This window comes from Xyrauchen texanus, chromosome 13, assembly GCF_025860055.1.
Source record: "Xyrauchen texanus isolate HMW12.3.18 chromosome 13, RBS_HiC_50CHRs, whole genome shotgun sequence".
NCBI classification, from domain to species: Eukaryota; Metazoa; Chordata; class Actinopteri; order Cypriniformes; family Catostomidae; genus Xyrauchen; species Xyrauchen texanus.
In genome coordinates this window covers 38,316,948-38,340,849 of record NC_068288.1, presented here as the reverse complement: position 1 = coordinate 38,340,849, position 23,902 = coordinate 38,316,948, and the positions used below count along the sequence as shown (strand labels likewise).

The window sequence follows — 23,902 nt, the reverse complement described above, 5'->3', positions numbered from 1 at the left end:
ATAACCTCATTTAAAGACCCAAAGCCCTCCGGTTCTCGTTGGCGTAATTTGAGTGACATCCATCTTGCATAATACCTTGTTACTGTTACTGTCTGTCATTAAAGCTGCCAGAAAAGACGCCATCCTCCATGTTAACAAGGTCAACTGAGACACAACTGTGAAACCTTTCAGACGGATTCCACCCACTTTCCAGCAAGTAGTGTGAGCTGAGGCATAGAAATCGCAAGGGAATCATGTTGAAAAGAAAGGTCAATGCCGGGAAACACAGTTTGTGTTAACACGCATTTGAATTAATGCAGTTACATCCATAGCGGTGACTTCCTATTTTACAGTGAAAAAGGGCAAGTGGCAGGAATTAAAAACAACTACATTAAAACCAAGCATGGCTGAATGGCCTGTTACAGCATCTAGAATTTGTCTCTACATTTCTAACTTAATGCAGTCTCACAGGGGTAAAATGCTCTAAGAATTTCACAATGATCTGGCACAAAGGAAATTAAGGTGAAATGAAAGCAACATCTTTGCAACAGGTTTCCACTGGGACAAGTGTCAAAAATCTAACTCAAAGAGGTCAAAGAGGGAAAAATAAAGTCTGTCATCTTGTTATCTTTTTAAATATGATTTTGCAGTATAACTTTACAGTATTCATATTAAATGTATTACATAATAGTATAATTAATTACAGTTGCAATTACAATACAACACTAGAAGCTTATATTTTATTATATTATAATATGCATTTATCAGCATTTTAAAATAGCTTCAAAGGTGGCTCATACAGTCAGAATTTAGAGTATTTGTTCTATAAATTATATGTTAATTTGTACTTGGTACTTTACAATATTTACAAAATTTACAATATACAATTACTAAGAAACGAAATGAAAAATGAAAACAAATGAATTGCTTTGCAGAACATATCCGAGAATGGGAACAAAGACATTTTCAATTTTTCCTGTGTAAAAACTTTAATTTAAATGGTGATAAACGATTATAATCGGTTGATTTTGTTATAATATTTTTTTTCCCATGAAACTTAAGGCCAAAAAGCTTATCACAGAATTTTTTGGGAATTACACCACTTCATGTTGCATGGTCCAGATACAAGGAAAAAATTATTAGAGGTAAAAAGTACATTTCTCAGTTGATTACAAGTCTTCACTGATTATTGTTAGATATGATACATTAATACAGATTTGATGCTGCTGGGTTTTGACTCAGAAGCAGATCTGTAATTAAAATTATACTTAACTGTTCATTAACTGTGTGCTTGTTATGATTTCTATGCTGATAAATTCACCACACATGAAAAAAAAATAACTGCTTATTTTGTTGAGGCAAGCGGCTTATTTTGGGCTTGTTTTTACAGATCAGGTTGATTGTTTTCACCCACACCTTAGTGCAGAGTTCTTTTATTTTGTTCTAACCAGTAACCATTGAACCGGAATGAAAAAAAAAAAAGATTTGCTCAGAACAAACCGCAATGAAAAACATATAGCATTAAGTCACATTTTATCATGTACTGCACTTAAAATGCGATTAATTTTTTAATTTTAGCTTTTGTAGTACATTTATTATGTTAAAGTTAAGCTAACAATATAACACTTTTCCCTATATATATATATATATATATATATATATATATATATATATATATATATATAGGAAAAGTATATATATATATATATATATATATATATATATATATATATATATATAGGGAAAAGTATATATATATATATATATATATATATATATAAAACCTTTTTCTTTATATTTGTCAAAATATGTATTAAAAACAGGTCAATGCTGTATTATTATTACCACCATGTTGTCTGGCAAACAAAGTCTTATTTATTGCAATCTGATATAAACCAAAGTAAGAAAGCCCCTAGACAAGGGTGTTATTATCTGACTTACAGGGGCCCAGGTCAGGAAGCAGACAAACTGGTTAATCCGAACGTCTGCTAGCTGCCTTGAGATGTCACACAGGTCACATAAACTACAACACATAGAGACTACATCACCTAGCTATATCATAGAGACTGTGTCTGTTCCCTGAACTACCAAACACAAAACTCTCACTAAATTATGAAATTATTGCAGATCATAGTTTGGACACCCTCTGTTTCACTGAAACCTGGCTTAAACCAGATGAATATATTAGTTTAAATGAATCTACTCCCCCAGGATATTTTTATAAATATGATCCTCGTCTGAAGGGTCAAAGAGGTGTTGATACAATTTACAGTGAAGTTTTAGGTGTTACTAGAGGACAGGATATAAGTTTTAGTCTTATGACCTAATAATATTTAATGTGACCATCAGATATAAATAAAAAACTCTGTTGTCTTTTGCCCTTGCTACAGCATATAGATCACCTGGGCCTTATTCTGATTTATTTGGTGAATATGCAATTTTTTTATCAGATATTGTAGTTACTGCAGATAGAGCTTTGAATGTTGGTGACTTTAACATTCACATAGACAATGAAAATGACACATTGGGATTAGCATTTATCGTTATTCTCAACTCTCTTGGAGTCATACAAAATGCGACAGGACCAACTCATCGACATAATCATACACTAGATTTAATTAATTAATTAATTAAAGTCATTTGGAGTTGATGCTATAGAAATTCTTCTGCAGAGCGATGGCACCTCAGATCATTACCTCATCTCTTGTATGCTGCGATCAGCTAATTTCACTCAATCTACATCATGCTATTGTTCAGGTAGAACTATTCTTTCGACCACTAAAGATAGCTTCAATAATAATATTCCAGATCTATCTCATACACTCAATAACCCCCAAAGTCTAGAAGAACTTAATGAAATAGCAGAAAATATAAATAAAGTCTTCTCTAGCACTCTTGATAGTGTCGCCTCCCTTCTATTTAAGTAAATTAAAGAAGAAAGCTCTGCACCATGGTACAATGATCACGCACATGCTCTCAAAATAGCAGCTCAAAAAAATACAGAAGAGTACAAGTGGAAGAATACAAAATTAGAGGTATTTTGTGGTGCATGGAAGGATAGTGTCTGTAGCTACAGACAGGCACTAAAAGCTGCCTGGTCAGCATATAACTCATAGAAAATAATCACAGCAATCCTAGGTGTTTATTCAGTACTGTGGCTAAGTTGTTAGGAATGAAGTCTCAACTGAACCAGATATTCTGTTGCAGCGCAATAGTAATGACTTCATGAATTTTTTTTATGATAAAATTTAAATAATCAGAAATAGAATTGGAATTATGCAATCATCTGTCACAGTACCTCAGAAAACAGTGTCTAATAATTTTCCTCACATGCAGCTTAGGACATATGTAGACAAATAACAAAATTATCGAAACAGCAAAAGCCACAACATGTATGTTAGATCCAAAACCATCTAAACTCTTAAAAGAGGTGTTCCCTGTAATCTCAGAACCTATTCTTAATATTATTAACTCCCTGCTATCCTTAGGATATGTCCAAAGAAACTTTAAAATGGCAGTTATCAAACCGCTTATTAAGAAGGCACAACTTCATCCTGGAGAATTGGCTAGTTACAGACCGATTTCAAATCTACCGAAAATACTAGAAAAGGTAGGCTCCTCCTAACTATGTTCATTTCTATAAAGAAATAGTATATTTGAACAATTTCAGTTAGGATTTAATTAGGATCACAGTACAGAGACTGCACTTAACAGAGTTAAATATTACTTGCTCTTATCATCTGATCTGCATTTTACTTCTAGTGCTTTTAGATCTTAGTGCTGCCTTTGACACGATAGATCCCAACATTCTCTTGAATAGGCTAGAGAATTATGTTGGCATTTGTGGACTTGCATTAGCATGGTATAGGTCCTATTTAGCAGACCGCTACCACTTTGTCTATGTAAATGATGAATTGTCAAACCAAACAAATGTTAAATATGGAGTACCAAAGGATTAAGGTTTTAGGACCTTTGCTTTTCTCCTTGAATATGCTTCCCCTGGGAGATATTGTTAGGAATCGTGGAATAAATTTCCACAGTTATGCCAACGATACCCAACTTTATATTTCTTCAAAACCTGATGAAATTTCACAATTCTCCAAATTAGCACAGTGTATCAATGAAATCAAAGATTGGATGGCCTGAAACTTCCTTCTACTCAATTCCGACAAAAAAGAGGTACTAATTATTGGACCAAAAACCTCTACAAACAAGCTGCTAAAATATTATTTGACTCTTGATGGATGTACTGTTATATCATCTTCAACAGCGAATAACTTAGGTGTTATGTTTGATGCCAATCTGTGCTTTGAAATGAAAATTACCAATGTTTGTAGAACAGCATTCTTCCACCCAATAAATATTGCTAATTTACGACACATGCTCTCTGTTGCTGATGCCGAAAAACAAATTAATGTGTTCATGACCTCAAGACTAGATTATTGTAATGCAATCCAGCAAGGTCAATAAATAAAGTTTAAATGGTTCAAAATGCAACAGCCAGAGTGCTGACTAGAACCAAGAAATATGGTCATATTAGCCCCAATTTATTGTCGTTACATTGACTACCTGTTAAATTTCATATTAATTTTAAAATTCTGTTAACTACATACAAAGCTTTGAATGGTCTAGCTCTGCAGTACTTAAGTGAACTTCTACCTTGCTATATTCCATCACGTTCATTACGATCGCACAATTCTGGCCTGTTAGTAGTTAATATCTAAATCCACAAAAGGAGTTAGATCGTTTTAACATTTAGCTCCTAAACTATGAAATAGTCTCCATAACAGTGTTCGGGATGCAGTTACATAGTTTAAGTCTAGACTAAAGACTCATCTATTTAGCCAGGCATACACCTAATTTATCCTTCAACTCTCAATTAGGCTGCTTTAGTTAGGTCTGCCGGAACCAGACCATTGATCATGATCTATAACTCTTATAATTATAATAGCATCTATGCTAATATTATTCTATTTGTATCCCTGTCTCAAACTCAAGACTCCTATCCTGCAGGTTACCAGAACCGGCTGGATCCAGCTCCATTCCTGCTTCGTGTTGGAGTCCACTGCTACGTGTGTCTGAGAGATGATGGACTAAATGCAGCCGGTGCCAGCCAAACATCACTTCAGTTTATTACAAACTAACAAGGGAGAATGCATCTATTTGAACTTCTGCAGTTAATCCAGGATGGACTAATCTTTGTTTAAACACTGACCCTTAACACTTACTTAGTTTAATAATTGTAAATAATTAAGCAAGGTCGGTATTAGATTCATGATGTTAGCCAGAGGGGAACTGGCCCCCACAGTGAGCCTGGTTTCTCCCAAGGTTAATTTTCTCAACATCTTATGGAGTTTTGTGTTCCTTGCTACAGTCGCCTTCGGCTTGCTCACTGGGATTCAAAATACAATTATTATTGAATGACTTATTTTTAAACACAATTCACAATCGTATTTTATCAAACAACACAACGATGACTCTTAAGACAATATAGACATTACAGTTTAATTTACTGTTAATGCATGATTTTCTGTAAAGCCTCTTTGAAACGTGTGTTGTGAAAGGCGCTAAAGAAATAAAAATTACTTGACTTGTTTGAGACATTGTAAAATTCTGTCCAATTTATAATTAGGAATTTATCTGTGCAAACATACTGAGCCTTAAAGATGCAGATTTATTTTCAACTTGTTCTTCATCTGCATTGTGAAACAACCATCACTGAAGCACTATATTTTCCCTTAAAACTGTTAGGAAAACATTGTAATGCAGCACTGACATTGAGTCAAAATAAAACAACTAAAGTAAGTGTTTCTCAGTCAGTCTGTTTGTTTTAGGAAAAACAGTCACCATCAAAACATTGTGTTCCACATGAGTGTTAAAAAAACCCAAAGACCCAACCCAACATAGATACAATTGACTGGGCATAATGAAGGTGCTTTTCTATAAGGACAAAAAGCATGCTTTTCTTGGCCTTTTTGGCACTATTATTTATAGGCTAAGAAAATGTCACAAGCAGGATTAAAACCTGTATTGCCTGCATGAGCACCATAGCTCAATATATCAAAGTGTGTAAACAAACCGCTCAGCCACAGCTCTGTACCATAGTGTACCTGTTGAAAAATTCTGCATGTGGTTTGTATGTATATTTTTAGGTGCATATGTCATTTTCGAGCCCTTTGGACAATGGAAGGGTTAAGAGTACATACTATTTTTCTTACTGCTTACAAGTACCAGCACATTTAAGATTCCTGACCAAGATAATGTTGTATAACTTTCCCGTCTTAATATCTGTTTTCTCTCCTAATGCACACACTAAAGCAGTTTAGAAATGTCCAATGCTACTTGTTTTCACTCCAATACCTCTGCAAAACCACACCAAAAGGAAGCTGACAAAAGGTCTGACCACTGATACTTCTTCCAATTGAGTTTCCACCCTCTGCGATAACCCTGAGGATTTTACAATCCCTTTTTTGAACCAGTTTCTCACACAACACAGGTGGAAAACAGCACGACATAACAATTGAAATAGAGCCTCTTCTACCAAATAGATAAGTGTGCAACCTTTTGACTGTGTTAGTCCTTTTGAAAAAGAGCGCTCGGCAAAATTCCATCAAATTACAATAAAATAATATTTAATGAAAAGCTTTAGATTCAAACAGCAATAGCCTATTTGTTGACAATGAAATTTATTTTTTCTGAAAGCTTACCATAAAAAGAAATTACGCATGAATATAATACATGAAGTAGACCAAACATACTGTAATTAAAAGAACAAGTGATAGTAAAATTATAAAGCTATAAAAAAATATTAAATTATAAAGTGGTATTTGAGAGTATTGTAAAACATTGTGTACACCATTAGAGTATATATACAGATAACAAACCATAACAAGGTCAGCTGAAGTGTTATCTAAACAACATTGTTTAATACAAATAAAAAAATAAATGTATAAATACATTTAGAAAAAAATATTTTAATAAAAAATAAAATATAATAAATAATAATTTTTGTTTTTACTAATATATATAAAATTTGTTATAGAATACATTGATGTATATATATATATGTATTTTTTTTTTTAAATATCAAAACATTGAGAACAACAGTATGCTGACCTAGTTGTGCTTTGTTATTTTATATTGAATATGAATGGTTCACATGATTGTTTATATTAGAATATAACAATAAACAATACATTATACTTATATTTTCAATATATATATACTTATATCTATACTTATATATATATATATATATATATATAATATGTATAGTATGTATATATATATATATATATATATATATATATATATATATATATATATATATATATATATATATTGTATGAGTATACAGTAATTAATTGCTTATATTAGAATATAACAACTGAAGAGTCCTACAGCCTAGTTTACTAGTTAATTATGTGCACTGCAACTTTAAGTGGGTGGAGTGATGTTGAGTTACTGTGTACATCACATGCAACACCAAAGAAACTCATAATGAGAATCATCTCTCACCAGCACTGACATCACTGTCCAACATCCCAAACACATAATTTGATCCCCAGTTAATCTCTGTCCAGCAAAACCAATTTCTAATTAAGACTAATTAATCTGGGTAATTTCCTCTCAGTGTTCCCATGATTGGGACATCACCAGGGTTGACACGATACTCTGTTTCCGACCGCTGTTTGGCATGGGGATTTACTTATCCACAGGGAATCTAATGTGACAGATATTTTTCAGCCCTCATTTCACCACAGTCAATTTAAATAAACCACTGTCATCTCCCATAAGGGCTGCGACAGACGCTGATGTACACAGGCAAAGCAGGTTTCCACTCTTAAATGAAACTTCAGATGTACAGTAAATTACCGTCTTAGCCTCGCCACCTTAATGAAAGTGACAGTAAGGAGCTAGATCTTATAGGTGAACATTTGTATGTCAGCGAAGGATGAAAAACAAGTAGCCAGCACAATAAAGACTAAACGGTTAGGCTGGATGTCAGAAAGATGCCCATGACTCCTTCTCAGAAAGATAAATGTGAAGATAATCATGCAATTCATCCAGATTTTCTCCCGAATGCTCATTGATAACCAATTTAATGGGCCACTCCTGTCTTCAGACACATTTCAAAATGTGTAGATAAATGTCATTGATAATGACAGAGTGGACAGGTTTGGGAACTGCATTAATGAAGAGAAATAATGGAATAAAAGGTGTGAGATGACTTGACCAACAAACAACATGCAGGATGCAAAGTGTGCCTTGAATTAATGAGGCAGAATGACGGCTAATCACAATCCTGCTAGACTGCAGAGAAACTTGTTTGTTTCAGAAATTAAGTTATTGAAGTTTAGTCCTCTCTTGGAAGCTTTAAAATCAAACAACATTGAAAATTTAGTTCTTGCACAGTATTTATATTTAAAGTGATAGATCCACTGATCTATATATATAGATCAGTGGATAGATCGCTAAAAATGACAATTCTGTCATTATTTACTCAATTTAATAAATTTTTCTTGTCATTTCAAACTTGTATGATTTTCTTTCTTCTGTGGTACACAAGAAAGAAGATGTTAGGCGGAATGGCAGTCTCAATTCCTATACACTTTCATTGTAAGGATAAAAGATGCAATGAAAGTGAATGGCGACTGAAGCTGTCATTCAGCCAAACATATCCTTTAGTGTTCCAAAGAAGAAAGAAAGTGATATGGGTTTAGAACAACATGAAGGTGTTAATAATGACAAAACGTCCAGTTTTGGATGGACTATCCCTTTAAAATGCATAAAAAAATATGTAATAAGTAATATGAGGTCTTGAATCCATATGTTAAGAACAACGAATGACATTGACTTAATTACTACTTGACGAAACAGCACATATTTCTGTAGTCTGCTCTGCAAATAGAACAAATGAGAAATAAGACATGAGACCCTTTAAGGACATGATTTTATTTTTAGAGACGGCAATTTATACTGAACGGCTCATAATAATAATGAGCAAACTTTTCAACCTTTGGGATGTGAAATGATCTGTGGAAATTGATTCTTTAATGAAATAATTCAAGATTAAAGGATTCCGTTCTTGAATAATTAATTATGCCAGGTGAAAAAGTGAAAAATATGCTTAACTGTTTGACACTTGCAGTTGCATGTTTTCACCTGGCGAGTAGAAAATTCTTTCAAAGAAAGCATGGAGCTAAGATTCAGTATAAAGACTTCTAAGACACTCCATCTCGCTGTAAGCTTCCTCGACTGCATATAATCTATAATGCAAGTAATGCATTTTTTAATTATTAATCAGATCACAGAGAAATTAAGATTTTACAAGTAACAGCCACAAAAAGCAAATGATTCTTCTGCATTAACAAATATCTGGTTTATGCTGCTGAAATATGCTTTTTTGATATAAATATTATTAGTAAAATGCAAAGCAGCACTTCTGGATGCTTTCTTAGAGAGCTGTCGAGCTGGTATCTCAAGAAGGCCTTAGAGATTGAAACTGAAATGGATTGAACCTTTAAGTAAACATGACAGCATGCTCAGTCACTACAGTTTTTTCGGGGGCAGAAGACGGCATTAAACTTCAAACAGAGAACAAACACATGCACTCAGTGTCCTATGTGAGCTTATTAGTATTTGTAGGTAATGTGAGTGCATTGTTTTCCATTTTGATGGACAAGGGTTACTGATGCGTAAAATATCGATGGTTAGACTGCTTATGTAAACAATTTATTTATGTATGCTTAGAGACATGCAACTCTTTACAAATGCTCAATATTTCTAAATTACCACATAATTATTATTAATGCTCAATATGTATGTAATACAAAAACAGAATTTTTGACAAATTAATTTCTATAAATTTTCCATGAATTAAAAGATGAAGGATTTAAAAAATTACACACAAAAAATAAGATATTATAGAGATTTAACAAAGCAATTTCTAGCCAATTAAGTATTTAAGAGCTTTGCTTTATATTCACTAGAGATTTACAAGAGTTTTTGTGACTTCTAAATATTGCATTAATTTCCAAGACTTTTCATGCCTTTTAAATATTGTAACGGTTACCCTGTCTAGTTTCACTGTTGCCCTCTTGTTTTCCATCTTGTCACTTTTGCATTTCTTAGTTTTCACTTTAGTCCCTTATGTAACTCCATAGTCCTCTGTTAGCGTTCGTGTTCCCTGTCATTGTTTTCACCTGCCCTCATTAGTTTGCCGTTTACTTCTGTTAATCACCTTATTATCTTGTTTGAGTTCTGTTCTTTCATTGGCCCCTTTTCCCATGTTTGTGTATTTATACCCCGTGTCTTTGTTCAGTCTTCGTCGATCGTTGTTTGATGTCAACCTGGTGTGTGTTTCCTCCTCGAGTCCCCTGTTGCTTACCTCGTGTTTAATCCGCTATTTTATGTTTCATTTCCCCATCGTGGGTTGTTCCTTTGTGTTTTCCTGCTTGGTTCACGTAATAAAGTTCAAACTGCGTTTGGATCCGCATCTCCTCGTCTGCCTCGTTACTCAAGCATAACAAATATTGTATTAAAAGGAATATTCCGGGTTCAATGCAAGTTAAGCATTTCTGACAAAATGTTGATTACCAAAAAAAATAATTCGAAAACTAGTATTTGATTTGTGAAGCTGTTTACAACATAATTTACAGTCATTTTAGGGATTATTGTCATTACATCGTCATGACAACAAAGTTGTAAAATTGGCTAAAACTTGGAAAGTGATTTTATCACACTAAAATCTGGTTAACATGCATATTGCTTAAGTCTTGTGGCTACACTTTTGAAAAAGGGAGTATTTTAACATTAGAGAATTGGCCCTATTCCCTTTCATTGTACATGCCTCACTGTCACAATTATTTTTGCTTTTTTTTTTTTTTAAGAAGTGGAAGGGCAAGTCAAAACTTTTTTGTAATCAATATTATACCACAAATGCTGTCGATTGAGCTTAAATTGTATTGAACCTGGAATATTCTGATACATTTTAAAATGAATTAAAAAGCTTTTCAATGCAAGGTAATTGCAGATTTAAACGTATATATTTTACAACCTGGTCTCATAGAATCAAGCAACTATAACTGCATATTTGCAAAAAGAAATTTACGTGGCTCGTTCTATGCATCTCAAAAATAAACATTGGAAGCACTACAACAACAATGACTTTTATTCACTTTCACACAAATCCAGAGAAAAAAAGGCAGCTGTTCAGCTCAGAACATTTACCCTTACACTTATTTTCCCCTGTTACTTATCTTATGACATAAAAAAATTATGTGGTTGCTTTAATTCCATTTTTCATGTCATATTTGCTTTTTATGACACTGTCAGTAACACCATGTCTACACCAGACGCAAGCAGCATGGCACAATGTGACAAAAGCAAATCACAACCTCAAGGCATTGCGAAGTAAAGTAACATCTCTCACATCCGGTGTAGACAGGGTATTAGGTTTAGGTTTAAAGTTTAGTGTAGGGAGGAAGGATTTGTTGATTTAAAACTCAATAGAACATTAACCTTTTTTTGTAATCGACATTTTTTATTGATTCATATGTACATGACAAATACAAACCAAACACATATACCAGGAATCAACATTTTACATTCCAACCCCACTAATACAATCCAACCTTGAGCCCCAATGAACATCTCTGTGGTCCCACTTACTATCACACCCACACAGAGGGCCCCCCCTCAAAACAAAAAAGATATATATATAAAGAAACAAATAATTATAATAATAAACATACAAAATTAAACTAAACTACACACTCCATATCTCTTCCCTGAGAGTCCCCCCAAAAAACAAAAAGAATTACACAATTTTTAACAAATAAGTCCCTAAACCCCAGCCTTCTACTTACCACTTCCTCAAATAAAGCTACCCTCCCCATTTCCACACACCCTTCCAAAAAAGAGGGTGCTCCATTCGACTTCAACCCCTTAAAATGATTTGCCTGCCGATCGTGAGACTGGTCAGGACCCAATTTTTAATGTGATTATCCCCCAAATGTATGTACGCCACATCACCCAAAATACAGTCTGGGACAAAGTAAAATTTTAATGTTCTAAACGTCACAAAAATAATTCTGAACCTTTAACCAAAATTATTGGATCTTAACACACCCCCTAAAGACATGGGTTGAATCTCCAACTTCTGATTGGCATCGCCAGCAGGTAAGTGTGTCTTTAAGACCAAGCCTATATAATCTAGAGGGGGTCCAATAAAATCTATGTAAAATCTTTAATTGCCTAAGGCATACCCTTGCATCACTAGATGCAGACTTGAAATTTTTTAGAATCCTAGTCCACACTCCGTCCTCCAATACCAAATTCAAATCTTTCTCCCATAATCTGTTGATAGAAGTTAAAGCTCAATCCCTGTTATGTCCTGTGTGTGTGTGGCTATTTGCCATTGTCTGTGTGTTATTCTGTCACCATACAGAGACCTTCCATTGGTTGTTCCCGCTGGAATCCCTGATTAGGTCATCAGACTGCCGCCGATATAAAGCCCGCCTCAAACACATTCAAGTTTTTTGGTTTTGAGGAGGAAGCTTGTTGTCAAAAGTTAAAGTCGTGAATTGTTGAAAGTTACACATTGTTTGATCGTCTGTACTAACTTACCTAATTTGTGTTCTTGTTGATTTTGGTATGTCTGTTTTGTTTTTCCCTATTGGTCTTCGTTACTTCATCATTCTGTTTGTTATCATGATACTAAGGAAAACGGACAGGTAAGAAGGTCACGTGACGTACATTGAGCACACGTAGGCATTTTTGCGACTGTATATAAACACTAGGTTAGGAGTGAGTGCCACCCTCTTTATGTTTTGTCTAGGAAGAGTAGTTTAATTAGGGCATCTTGAATGCTGAAGATCTTTGTCTTTTTTTATTTCTAGGCAGCTTAGAGGTTTACAAGTAGTCAGTGGACTTTTGCTTATTTCCGTGTCCTGGTATTATCAGGTATTCTAAATATTGTATATATCTATTTTTCCACTTACCACTTGCTCACCCTGCACTAGCACCTGTATAATAAATTACTTATGTAAAACCATATTTATTTAATTGTCATTTGTTATCCAACACATCAGATATGTGTTAATGTCATTGAATGCTTCTCCCAGTACCTCTAGACAAGCTTGGGGTTGTAACAATCCCCCAGACTCTGAGTTAGCAGGAAGTAATACACTGACGCTTCATGACCTTTTCCAAAAGCAGCAATCACCTCTCCTAAAGCACCTGCCGCCTTAGGGGGTAAAACCCTGTTTACAGGGTACTACTCCCAAAAAGAGTTCAAACAGTTAACCCCCCTTACAATCCACTCTGACCAACAGAAAAGGGACTTGTTGATACGTCATTTGGGGGTCAGCCATATTCTTGAGGTAACATTTAAATAAATGTCTGAATTAAATACTCTGGACACTCTTGTCCAAATCACGTGCAAATGTGAAATAACGGGGTGTGACTTGACTTCTCTGGTTAGTTTGATAGAAAGGCTTTGCCATGGCGAAATAGGGGCAAGGACTTCCTTTTCGATAGAAAACCAGGGAGGGGTTCTTTCAGGTGGATGCGTCCAATGAGCCAAATGCCTGAGACCGAATGCATAATAATAAAACAGAATCTTGGGTAGGCCTAGCCCACCTTTGTCAATGTAATGTGTTGAAATGTAGTCTGGGACGTTTACCATTCCAAATGAAGGACTTCAAATTGCTTGAAATAAGAGAAGGGGACATCTATAGGGAGTGACTGTAGCCGGTTGTTGAATTTTGGAGCACAGTTAATTTTAATAACATTAACCTTCCCAATTATCGATAAATGTAATGAAGCCTACATGTCCACATCGCTCGAAAACCTTTTTATTAAATGGTCAAAATTAACATATTTGCTGGGAATAAAACACCCCAATTCTTAATGATAGAATTCTTTAAAAGCATTATTAATATCATTGGCCGAGGTAAATATTTCACCACCAGCAGATTTCACTGAGGGAATGGTAGAAAAAAACTCTCTCTGCTTTATATATCTAGCCAAAAGCTTCCCTGCTTTGTCCCCCGACTCAAAGTATGACTGTATTGCCCTGAATAACAAAAACTCCACTTTAGTATTAGTATTATATCTGTATTTCAATCAGGTCAATTCTCTGAAGCCATCAGACGACATTCCCCTTCTGTCGCTCGCTCCACGTTGTGTCGGAGAAGCGACACTAGGGGTCTCTCTTGAGCGCTGATATTCACCTCTGATCTATTGAAAAGGGCCAATGGGAGTTGGCAGTCAGTATTTGCATACCCTGCCCCCGGACATACGGGTATTTAGGCGGGGCAAATACGGGAGTTCATTCAGAAAATTTCTTCGGAGCCGATGGTCTGTCTGCAGTTGCTGCGAGTTTACACACCACTATAAAACGTTCCTGTTTCCTCTGACGATCTGCATGCTGTTGGATCTTGACGGCGCACAACAGCGGCTTTCTCCTTCACTTTGCACGGCGTGCATTGTTGCCCCTGAGCGCTTCGACAGCGCAGACACACATACACACTGTGTATATTAAAAGAGTTATTTTCCTTAAAAGAGTAAATTTCTCTAAAAGAGCAAACACAGCGGCGTTGAACGTCCTTTTCAGGACGCGTCTTTCTGAAGATGCCTTTCCGCCCCTGTTTAGTTTTTGGAGGCGGTGATTTCTCCCCACCTCTGACGGTCATAAAAACCGCCTGGTGTACCTGGGTTGCGAAACACGCAGGCAGCGTTTTTTATGAATGGTCTATGTTTTCAGTACGAAAACACAGCCATGACAGCATTGCGGTCGTAGGCTTTCTCTTGTAGTGAGAGAGAGCCGCTTCAGCCGCCCCCCGCGCTTCGCCTCCTTCCCACGGGATTGAGGCAGGCGCCGCGGGTGATGAAAACGATCTGGGGTCAATGACGGGCTGCGTTTCGCCGGGTGAACCCCTTTGAAACCCCCCGCCTCCCCGGCACGCTTGCTGTTTTCCGTCCGGGCTCGGGATGAGCATGCTCTCCAATGGGTTATGTTTTCAGCCTGAGATCTCTGCTGTCTTGTGAGGAAGAAAGCCACTTCAGCCGCCCTCCGCTCCTCGCCTCCTTCCTACGGGATTGACGCAGGTGCCGCGAGCGATGAAGATGATCCCGGGATAATGGCGGGCTGCGTTTCGCCGGGTAAAAAACGCTCAACCCCCCCTGCACGCTTGCTTGCTCCCCTCACGAGCTCGGGATAAGCGCGGTCCGCCTAACGGCCGGCCGCCCGGTCCCTGGAGCTCCCGGACATTGGATGACGACATCACCGCTGCATCGGAGAGCGTCACAGCGGCATCGGATGCGGATAACTCGCCTGGGCCGCCACCTACGGGTCTGCTTGCCCAGTCTGAGCCTGACGCACGGAGATCCGCTATGCTTCCTCGGGCTTGATGATTCACGGGCTGGTGCGCCGCCCACAGCCGCGCCCCCCCGTTCCTTCCCGGACGTGCATGACGAGCTGAGCGAGCCAAGCTCCCTCGCTCCTCCGCTCTCACTACCCTCGGCGGTAGAACGGTCCCAGACCGCTCCCCCCCTGCATGCCATGGCCCCTCCCTGCAAGTCCACCGGGCCAAGGCACTTCAAGATTTGCACTTGGGTAGTCCTGTTCTTGACGTGCTGCAGGAACTGCACTCAGACAGGCGATGTCCACCCTCGTGGTCCAGAAACATAACAAATGGACTGGATCTGGTCGTAGTACAGGAGGTAGACAAAGCACGCTTTCTCAAAACTCTCCAGTCTCCCAGCTCCATTCGGCGACACCACCTGACGACTCCACCCAGCAGTCCTCAGTGGTGAAGAAACAGACAGAGGCCAGGTCACATGTCCTGCCCCGCCGCAAACCTGCCGCCAGGGGCCATGCCCTGTCTGCTCGCCGAGGGCGTCCTCCTGCGGCTTTCAAGGAAGAAAGGAAGTGGTGCTCCGCCTCAACGAACGAGAGCGGGCCTAGCTCTCAGCCCCGCGTTGAGCTCCCCGCAGAAAGAGGACGCCCCCTCGTCTCACGGACCCCCTCGAGGACCCGGAAGGCTCCCAGGCGCTCCTGAGACGACCGACCCAGAGACCGAGACGTTAGCTCCGGAGGTGGTAGACCTCTCTGTTCCCCGGTGGAGGGCCGGGAGGAGAATCCTTTGTTTTTACATTTTCCACATTCTCAATAATAGAGCTATTTCCTTTGCCTCTGGGTCACCTGGCCCGCAAATGCCGTTCTCACGGCAATCTGCTTTCAGATTACGACAGTCCCGGGACACCGGACGCGGCGATCCCGCCTTCCGCCTGCCCACGACTGTCCCCCGGCCGGCTGGTTCAGACGAGTCCAGAGGACGCCAGCATCAGACCTCCTCCTCAGTCACAAACCCGCCCCCTGCCGGGTGCGCGGAGCAAGGTAAGTGCTTTGAGTCTATTCTCAGCACCTCAGCCTCAGGCCGCAACGAAGCCGCCCGACGCTGCATTACCTGTTCCGCCCCACTGCGAGGCCCCGCCGGGTACGTCCAAAATACTCGTCCCTTTGGTGCCCCTAGCGTAGAGCTGGGAAGCGTGGCTTTCGCTTCCCAGCGCATCACGCTGGCTGCACCGGACCATTCGACTCGGTTACGCAATTCAGTTTGCCCGGCTCCCGCCCCCCTTCAGGGGCGTCCGCGGAAATCACGACCCTCTTAGCCAAGGGGGCGGTAGAGCCCGTCCCTCCAACCGAAATGAGGAAGGGTTTCTACAGCCCTTACTTCATTGTACCCAAGAAAGGCGGCGGCTTACGACCAATCCTGGACTTGCGAGTTTTCAATCGGGCCTTGTTAAAACTCCCGTTAAAAATGCTCACGCAGAGAAATATTCTGGCTGGCGTTCAGCATCTAGATTGGTTCGCAGCGGTAGACCTGAAGGACGCGTACTTCCACGTCTCAATTCTGCCACGACACCGACCCTTCTTACGGTTCGCGTTCGACGGCCAGGCGTTCCAGTACAAAGTCCTCTCCTTCAGCCTAGCTCTGTCCCCTCGCGTCTTTACGAAAGTCGCAGAGGCGGCCCTTGCCCCGCTACGAATAGCCGGCATCCGCATTTCTCAACTACCTCAACGACTGGCTCATCCTAGCACACTCTCGAGAGTTACTATGCACACACAGAGACCAGATGCTCCGGCACCTCAGCCGTTTGGGGCTTCAGGTCAACTGGGAAAAGAGCAAGCTCACTCCGGTTCAGAGCATCTCTTTTCTCGGGTTGGAGTTAGACTCAGTCTCAATGACAGCACGTCTCACGAGCGAGCATGCTCAGTCGGTGCTGGACTGCCTCGCTTCCCTCAAGCCAGGCACAGTGGTCCCTCTAAAACTTTTCCAGAGGCTCCTGGGGCATATGGCGTCCTCCGCGGCAGTCACGCCGCTGGGGTTGATGCATGTGAGACCACTCCAGCACTGGCTCCAGACTCGAGTCCCAAGACAAGCATGGCACCATGGCACGCATCGGGTAAGGATCACCCTCGCCTGCCTCAAAACACTCCAACCCTGGACAGACCTCTGCTTTCTACGGGCAGGAGTGCCCCTGCAGCAGGTGTCCCGACGCGTCCTGGTCACAACCGACGCCTCCCGGTCCGGGTGGGGTGCCGTGTGCAGCGGGCATGCAGCAGCGGGCCATTGGAAAGGGGCCCCGCTGCGTTGGCACATCAATTGCCTGGAGTTGTTGACCGTCCTTCTTTCTCTCAGGAAGTTCCTCCCGTTAGTTCGGGACAAACATGTCCTCGTGAGATCGGACAGCACCACAGTGGGGGCGTACATAAATCGCCAAGGTGGCGTACGCGCCCACCACATGTCACAACTCGCCCGCCGTCTCCTCCTATGGACTCAAGTCGCTGCGCGCCACTCACATCCCCGGCAAGCTCAACGTCATAGCGGACGCGCTATCATGACAACGCCTGCCCGGCGGGGAGTGGAGGCTTCACCCCCAGTCGGTCCAGCTGATTTGGGAACAGTTCGGCAAGGCCCAGGTAGACCTGTTTGCGGACTTGGTTCTCAGAACTCAGGCTTCTCGCGACAGCTCCTCCCTGGCGAATTCCCCTGAGAAAGGACCTCCTCTCTCAGGGACGGGGCATGCTCTGGCACCCGCGCCCAGACCTCTGGAACCTCCACGTCTGGTCCCTGGACGGGGCGCGGAAGAGCTAGCCTGCTTACCGGCGACCGTTGTGAATACAATCAACCAAGCCAGAGCCACCTTCACGCCCTAAAGTGGCGCTTGTTCGCAGATTGGTGTTCTTCCTGAACTGAAGACCTGCAGAGATGCGCTATCAAGTCAGTGCTCCTGTTCCTACAGGAGAGGCTGGACAGGAGGCTGTCCCCATCCACCCTCAAGGTTTATGTTGCCGCCATTGCCGCCCACCACGATCCTGTAGACGGCAAGTCTTTGGGCAAGCACGACCTGATCCTCAGGTTCCTGAGAGGCGCCCGGAGGTTGAATCCCTCCCGGCCAGGCCTAGTTCCCTCCTGGGATCTCTCGGTCGTCTTGGGGACTCCAGAGACCTCCCTTCGAGCCGCTTGAATCAATTGGACTCAGGGCCCTCTCTCTTAAGACGGCCCTGCTGATCGCGCTCGCCTCCATCAAGAGGGTCGGGGACCTGCAAGCGTTCTCTGTCAGCGACACTTGCCTGGAGTTCGGTCCGGCAGATACGTCTGTGATCCTAAGACCGCGACCGGGCTATGTGCCCAAGGTTCCTACCACACCATTCCGAGATCAGGTAGTGAACCTGCAAGCGCAGCCCCGGGAGGAGGCAGACCCAGCCCTTTCGTTGCTGTGTCCAGTGCGCGCCCTGCGCATTTACCTGGACCGCACACAGAGCACCAGACGCTCTGAGCAGCTCTTTGTCTGCTTTGGGGGACGGCAGAAAGGGAATGCCGTCTCCAAACAGAGGCTTGCCCACTGGGTTGTCGATGCCATCACACTGGCTTATCACACCCAGGCCGTGCCCCTACCCTTGCGGGTCCGAGCTCACTCAACAAGGGGTGTTGCATCCTCGTGGGCACTGGCCAAGGGCACCTCCCTAGCAGACATCTGTAGAGCAGCGGGTTGGGCAACACCCAACACCTTCGCGAGGTTTTACAACCTCCGCGTTGAGTCGGTTGCGTCTCGTGCTTCTCCGACACAACGTGTCGTTCCCTCCCTCGGGGAACGGAGGTTACATACGTAACCAAACGTTCTCTTCACCTCTTGAATCAATGGCATTTCTCTCTTGTCGAATTCGCAATGTCTGGGAACAAGAAAATATTGTGATTCTTCCAAGACAGCTTTCCCCTCCTCGCCTCGTGCAACACGAGATCCCTATTGGATGATCCCAGAAATTTGTCCAGAACTGATAGGGGCTTGTCTCCCTCAGCAGATCAGCGAGCCAGGACTCTGTGAGCTCGTTCGATTTCTAGGTTATGTCCTGTTATGTCAAGCAGACTCGGGACGAGCTCATCTATGAATTTCACCATATCTCTGCCTTCTTCATGCTCAGGAATTCCAACAATCCACACTATATTCCTTCGGCTCCTATTTTCAAGATTTTCCAGTTTTTCCAAAATGTTTTCCAGGTCTATTTCTATTTCCCAGGTCGCGAGCGTATTAGCGGTATTTCCCATTCCAATGACTCCAGATAACCAATCTGTTGCTCAACATCTGCCACTCTTATAGCCAACTCAGACAATTTAACTTCCAATGCCATAATCGATCAACTTATTACAGCGAGATCCTCCAAGTCAGCAACAACCTTCATAAGCATCACAAACATGTTGGACAGTTTATGCTGGATTCTTCTCCCGCCGTGACATCTAAATCGAGTCCCTGGTCTTTGTATGTTGATAAGTGTAAACACCCCCACTATTACGCGTGTGTGGGGTTGTTTTGAAAACTTTGGGTGGTTAAAAAAATGTCAACTGGAGGAATTCATCCATATGTGTTTGGGCTAGAGTCTGATCCCAAATTTGAAGAAAATGAACCCCCTTCTCAAACACCACTGATACTGCAGTCCGTGACAGCGCGTTAAGTAATCACTGTAATTTATTTGTGTAATAGTTATTACTTTTATTGTTGTTTAAACCAAGACACGACACAACAATGTGTATCTTGATACATAGTTGGGGCATTTTCCAACGGTGAAACATTTCTGTGTTTTACAAATGCTGTGTTTTAGTAAGGCATGACAGTACCAAATAGAGTGTAAATACATGGTGCTATCACATATATAACCGTGAAAGGATACACTTACCATGCAACATGTAAACATTTACAGATACATTTACCGTTGTTCGTGATATAATCATCTTTCATCATATATTCAGTGTAGTGACAAATGCATATGTTGTTTATTATAATGAGTCATGTTTTCATTAAAAAGGAAAGAGATTGTCTAAATATATTGATATCAATACTCTTTAGGTGAATCTGTGGCAATTGTGCCATCATGCCAACAGAATAAGAAAATATATGCTGCTTAGAAATCCCAGTGCATTAAAACGAATACACAAGCATCTATAATCACTAGGATCAAATCAAATGCTCAGTACACATCTAACAGTCTTTAACATATGAAGAAAAACAATTAACATGGATACACACACTTGTTTGTTGCGACTTCACTGTCGGGTCCAATATAGTTAGCACAGCATCAACTTTTAATATAAGTCTCTCTGCAAAGCTTGCTTCGAACTGTTTCTTTTTTGTGAAAGAATCATCGGTAAAATTAAGCGAGCAAACAAACACGATCTTACGGTCGCGATCCGGGACTTAATTAAAAATAAACATCAGCCACTCTTTCTTAATGTTGGGATCCTTGTGAAGCAAATACAAGAAATTTTGTTTACCACAACCTGGCACTGCACAATGTCTTGACATCTTCGTGGCCATCATCACACCTCCTGTTGCTCCAAAAATTATCTCACTGCTCTACTCTAACCGCAAGACCAGTGGGTGGGCCTAAGCAGTGTCGACGATAAAGTAGGCCTTGATCTGTTTAAGCAGAGGCTGGCCTGTACTGATGTAATACCTCACTTTGAAGTATTAGTTAGGAGGAAGTAGAGAAAAAGTCATTTTGGCACCTTGGTTTCATTAAAGCCTTTTTTTGGATCAACAAAGAAGTTTTCAGTTTTGAAATGTACTGTGCTATGTATAGTGCTATGAACACTTATATTTCAAGATATCATGGTAAGTTTGATTTTCCTATTCATGACCCCTGGTCCACTCCGTCTTTCTATAAACATCATTTACTCCCGCCATATCCCCCTGCGTCATGTCAATAACTTGACAACATAATACACACGAATATAAAATGAGGGGGATCAATGTTTACTGAATTTTTGATGGATCTACCCATGTCAGACAATGATTTGGGGTTTCAATGCTTGACAAAGGTTAATGAAGTAGACTAAACTTAGCACTTATGGTGGAAGAAACAGTGCTGTTATTTACTTTTATAAGTTTTGCGAGGGAGGCAATGGATATAGAGCTTTTTATAGACCTAAAGCTTTATTTTGTGTAGGATGAAATGAAAAAGATCCTCTTGAACTGTTGTTCAGAACATTTATTTAAGTGTTTATACAAAATGGATGGAAGTGATTTTACTTAACTGCAACTCATAGCATGAAATGTTAACTAAAACTAATGTATATTGTTTTAAATAAAGTTTAGAGAATAAATATGATACCTAATTAGTACCTTATACTTAAAAAAACAATTTCTTAAATGTATGTGCAGTATATGGGTCAAAGACAATTTTTCTGAGATGATGAAAAGATGATGAAAAGAGAAATCTTTAAAATACAGATTAAACTGCATATGCCATGTTAATAGAAATGTAATCTCTGTATTTATGTTGGTTTCATACACTTTTGAAAAATGTTTCTTGCATTTTCAGCAAAACAAATTTGATCTAATGACTCTAAAATATATATTTATCAAAAAATATAGGTATATATATATATTCCTTACACATTGAATACACCATGTGCATAAACTTCCAATATTAATTTTCATTATTTAATATTTTTTCTAGGATGTATTTCTTTTTGATAGTTATTTTACATTTTCAAGATTTTTTAGAATTTAGAAATTGAAAACATGTTCATCATAGAGGAGTATTTATGTCATTGTCTGTATGAACTGCTATTTTTAAGTATTTCAGAATAACTTAAAAAAAAAAAAAATAATAAGCTTCATGTGGAAGAATTATCATTTAACCTCTTTTACTCAAGTAAATCATTAATTAATATGACTGAATCAACCAAACTACATTAGGTTTCTCCACTTAAAGTCATATTTAAGAGTTAGATAGGTTAGCTATAGCTCCTTAAGGTAACAACTGCACGTGTTAACTTTTCATATTTTAAATAAGAGAGTTTGAGAAAAAAAAAAGAGGGTTGTAAAGCACACACGTCACAGAGGGTGTGGAGAAGTTGTGCTTACATCCTGAAAATACCCCCAGCTTCAGAACACTCCTAAGTGAACATGCTGTGCACTGCACACCCACCTCTCATTCATATTTAATTCAGTGTAATAACTCACTGCTCCAGTGACTCAAAACAAGTGTGATCTGAGTCCTTCTGGGTCCCCCATGCTGATGCTCCAACACTACACTCCTTCTTCATCTCATTAGGAAACAAAAGGTTTCCACTTGCCAAAGACCAGATATCGATATGTTCTTAAACATATACTACTGCTAAGCAGGAAAGAGTGCTGTCGTTCTTTTCATGTGACTTAAATGGGGGTATAAGTCAGAATAAATTTTTTGTTAAAAGGTTAAACGTGCACAATTTCTGTACCATAAAAGTTGCCAAACTAAACTGCAAAATAACTTTTGTTTTTACACTTTTTGAACCCACTGACAAAAAGTACATCCCTTTTTAAAATAACATCAGATATCACACTTACAGTATAATACAAAATATAGACTAACAGATTATGCAAAGATTTTCAGAGAACTGACTGAACTGTTGATTCAAAGCAAATACCTTTAACAAGAAGATTTCCTGAGCTGCTGGCCATGCCAAATTGGTTTCGGGCGACACACGTGTACGTGCCAGCATCTGCTTTGGTGGCGTTGGATATTCGAAGGCTTCCACTTTCCAGTACAGCAACTCTTCAAGAAAAACAGCAAACATGATAATATTACTTCAAACTGCATGGCAGCATCTTAAAGCCAGCAATCAACAAAAGCAATTTATTTTCTGACAACATAAAATTACGACAGGTTTTGCAGCTATTTTAGATGAGAGTTGTGAAGAGATTTTAAGATTTGTGTTATTTAAGATGATCTAGACATTCTTACAGAGACAATTTTGCGAAAGAATGCAATATTGGAACAATATTGAAGGAAAAATAATTTTTTTGCAGATTGCTATGGCTATTTTGTCTTGACAGCCTCCACTTCAACCTCCACTTTCAAAAACTGCAGTCAGCTCACACCCAATACAGATGTTAAGAGACTTTTTGGAGTAACATTGCACACTGAAATGTCGTGCTTAAGTCTATCCACAAAGAAAAGAGTTAAAATATTTTTTTTGTTACAAATACCATGTTTCTGTGCCTCCAGAATATTACCAATGCAAATTTATAAATTGTTTCCAAAGCCATGCAAATTAGTTTACTAGGGCTGATTTAACGTGTTAATTCAGTGCAAATAATTATATAAAGCATTACTGCAATAATTTATTTTCTAACCATAGGAGCGGTTCAAGCTTGAATACCACCTTCACGTTTTTATGAGTCTCAAACAGCATGGGGCAGTAAGAGCTACTCCAGCTGTACAGCACAAGATAAGGATGCATACTTGTATTCAAACACAGCTGGATGGAACACAACTTACATGTTACATTACACATACCATATGCTATATTATATATATATATATATATATATATATATATATATATATATATATATATATATATAT

At 39.7% G+C, this 23,902-nt stretch overlaps 1 protein-coding gene across 1 annotated transcript in view; it reads right to left on the bottom strand.

Annotated features, from left to right (window-relative positions):
- Positions 1-23,902, bottom strand: part of LOC127654362 (contactin-4-like) — a 156,798-nt gene that overhangs the window by 30,694 nt on the left and 102,202 nt on the right. The window contains exon 10 of the mRNA XM_052141500.1: positions 22,962-23,089. Coding sequence (XP_051997460.1) covers positions 22,962-23,089 — 128 coding nt within the window. The remainder of the gene's footprint in view (positions 1-22,961; positions 23,090-23,902) is intronic.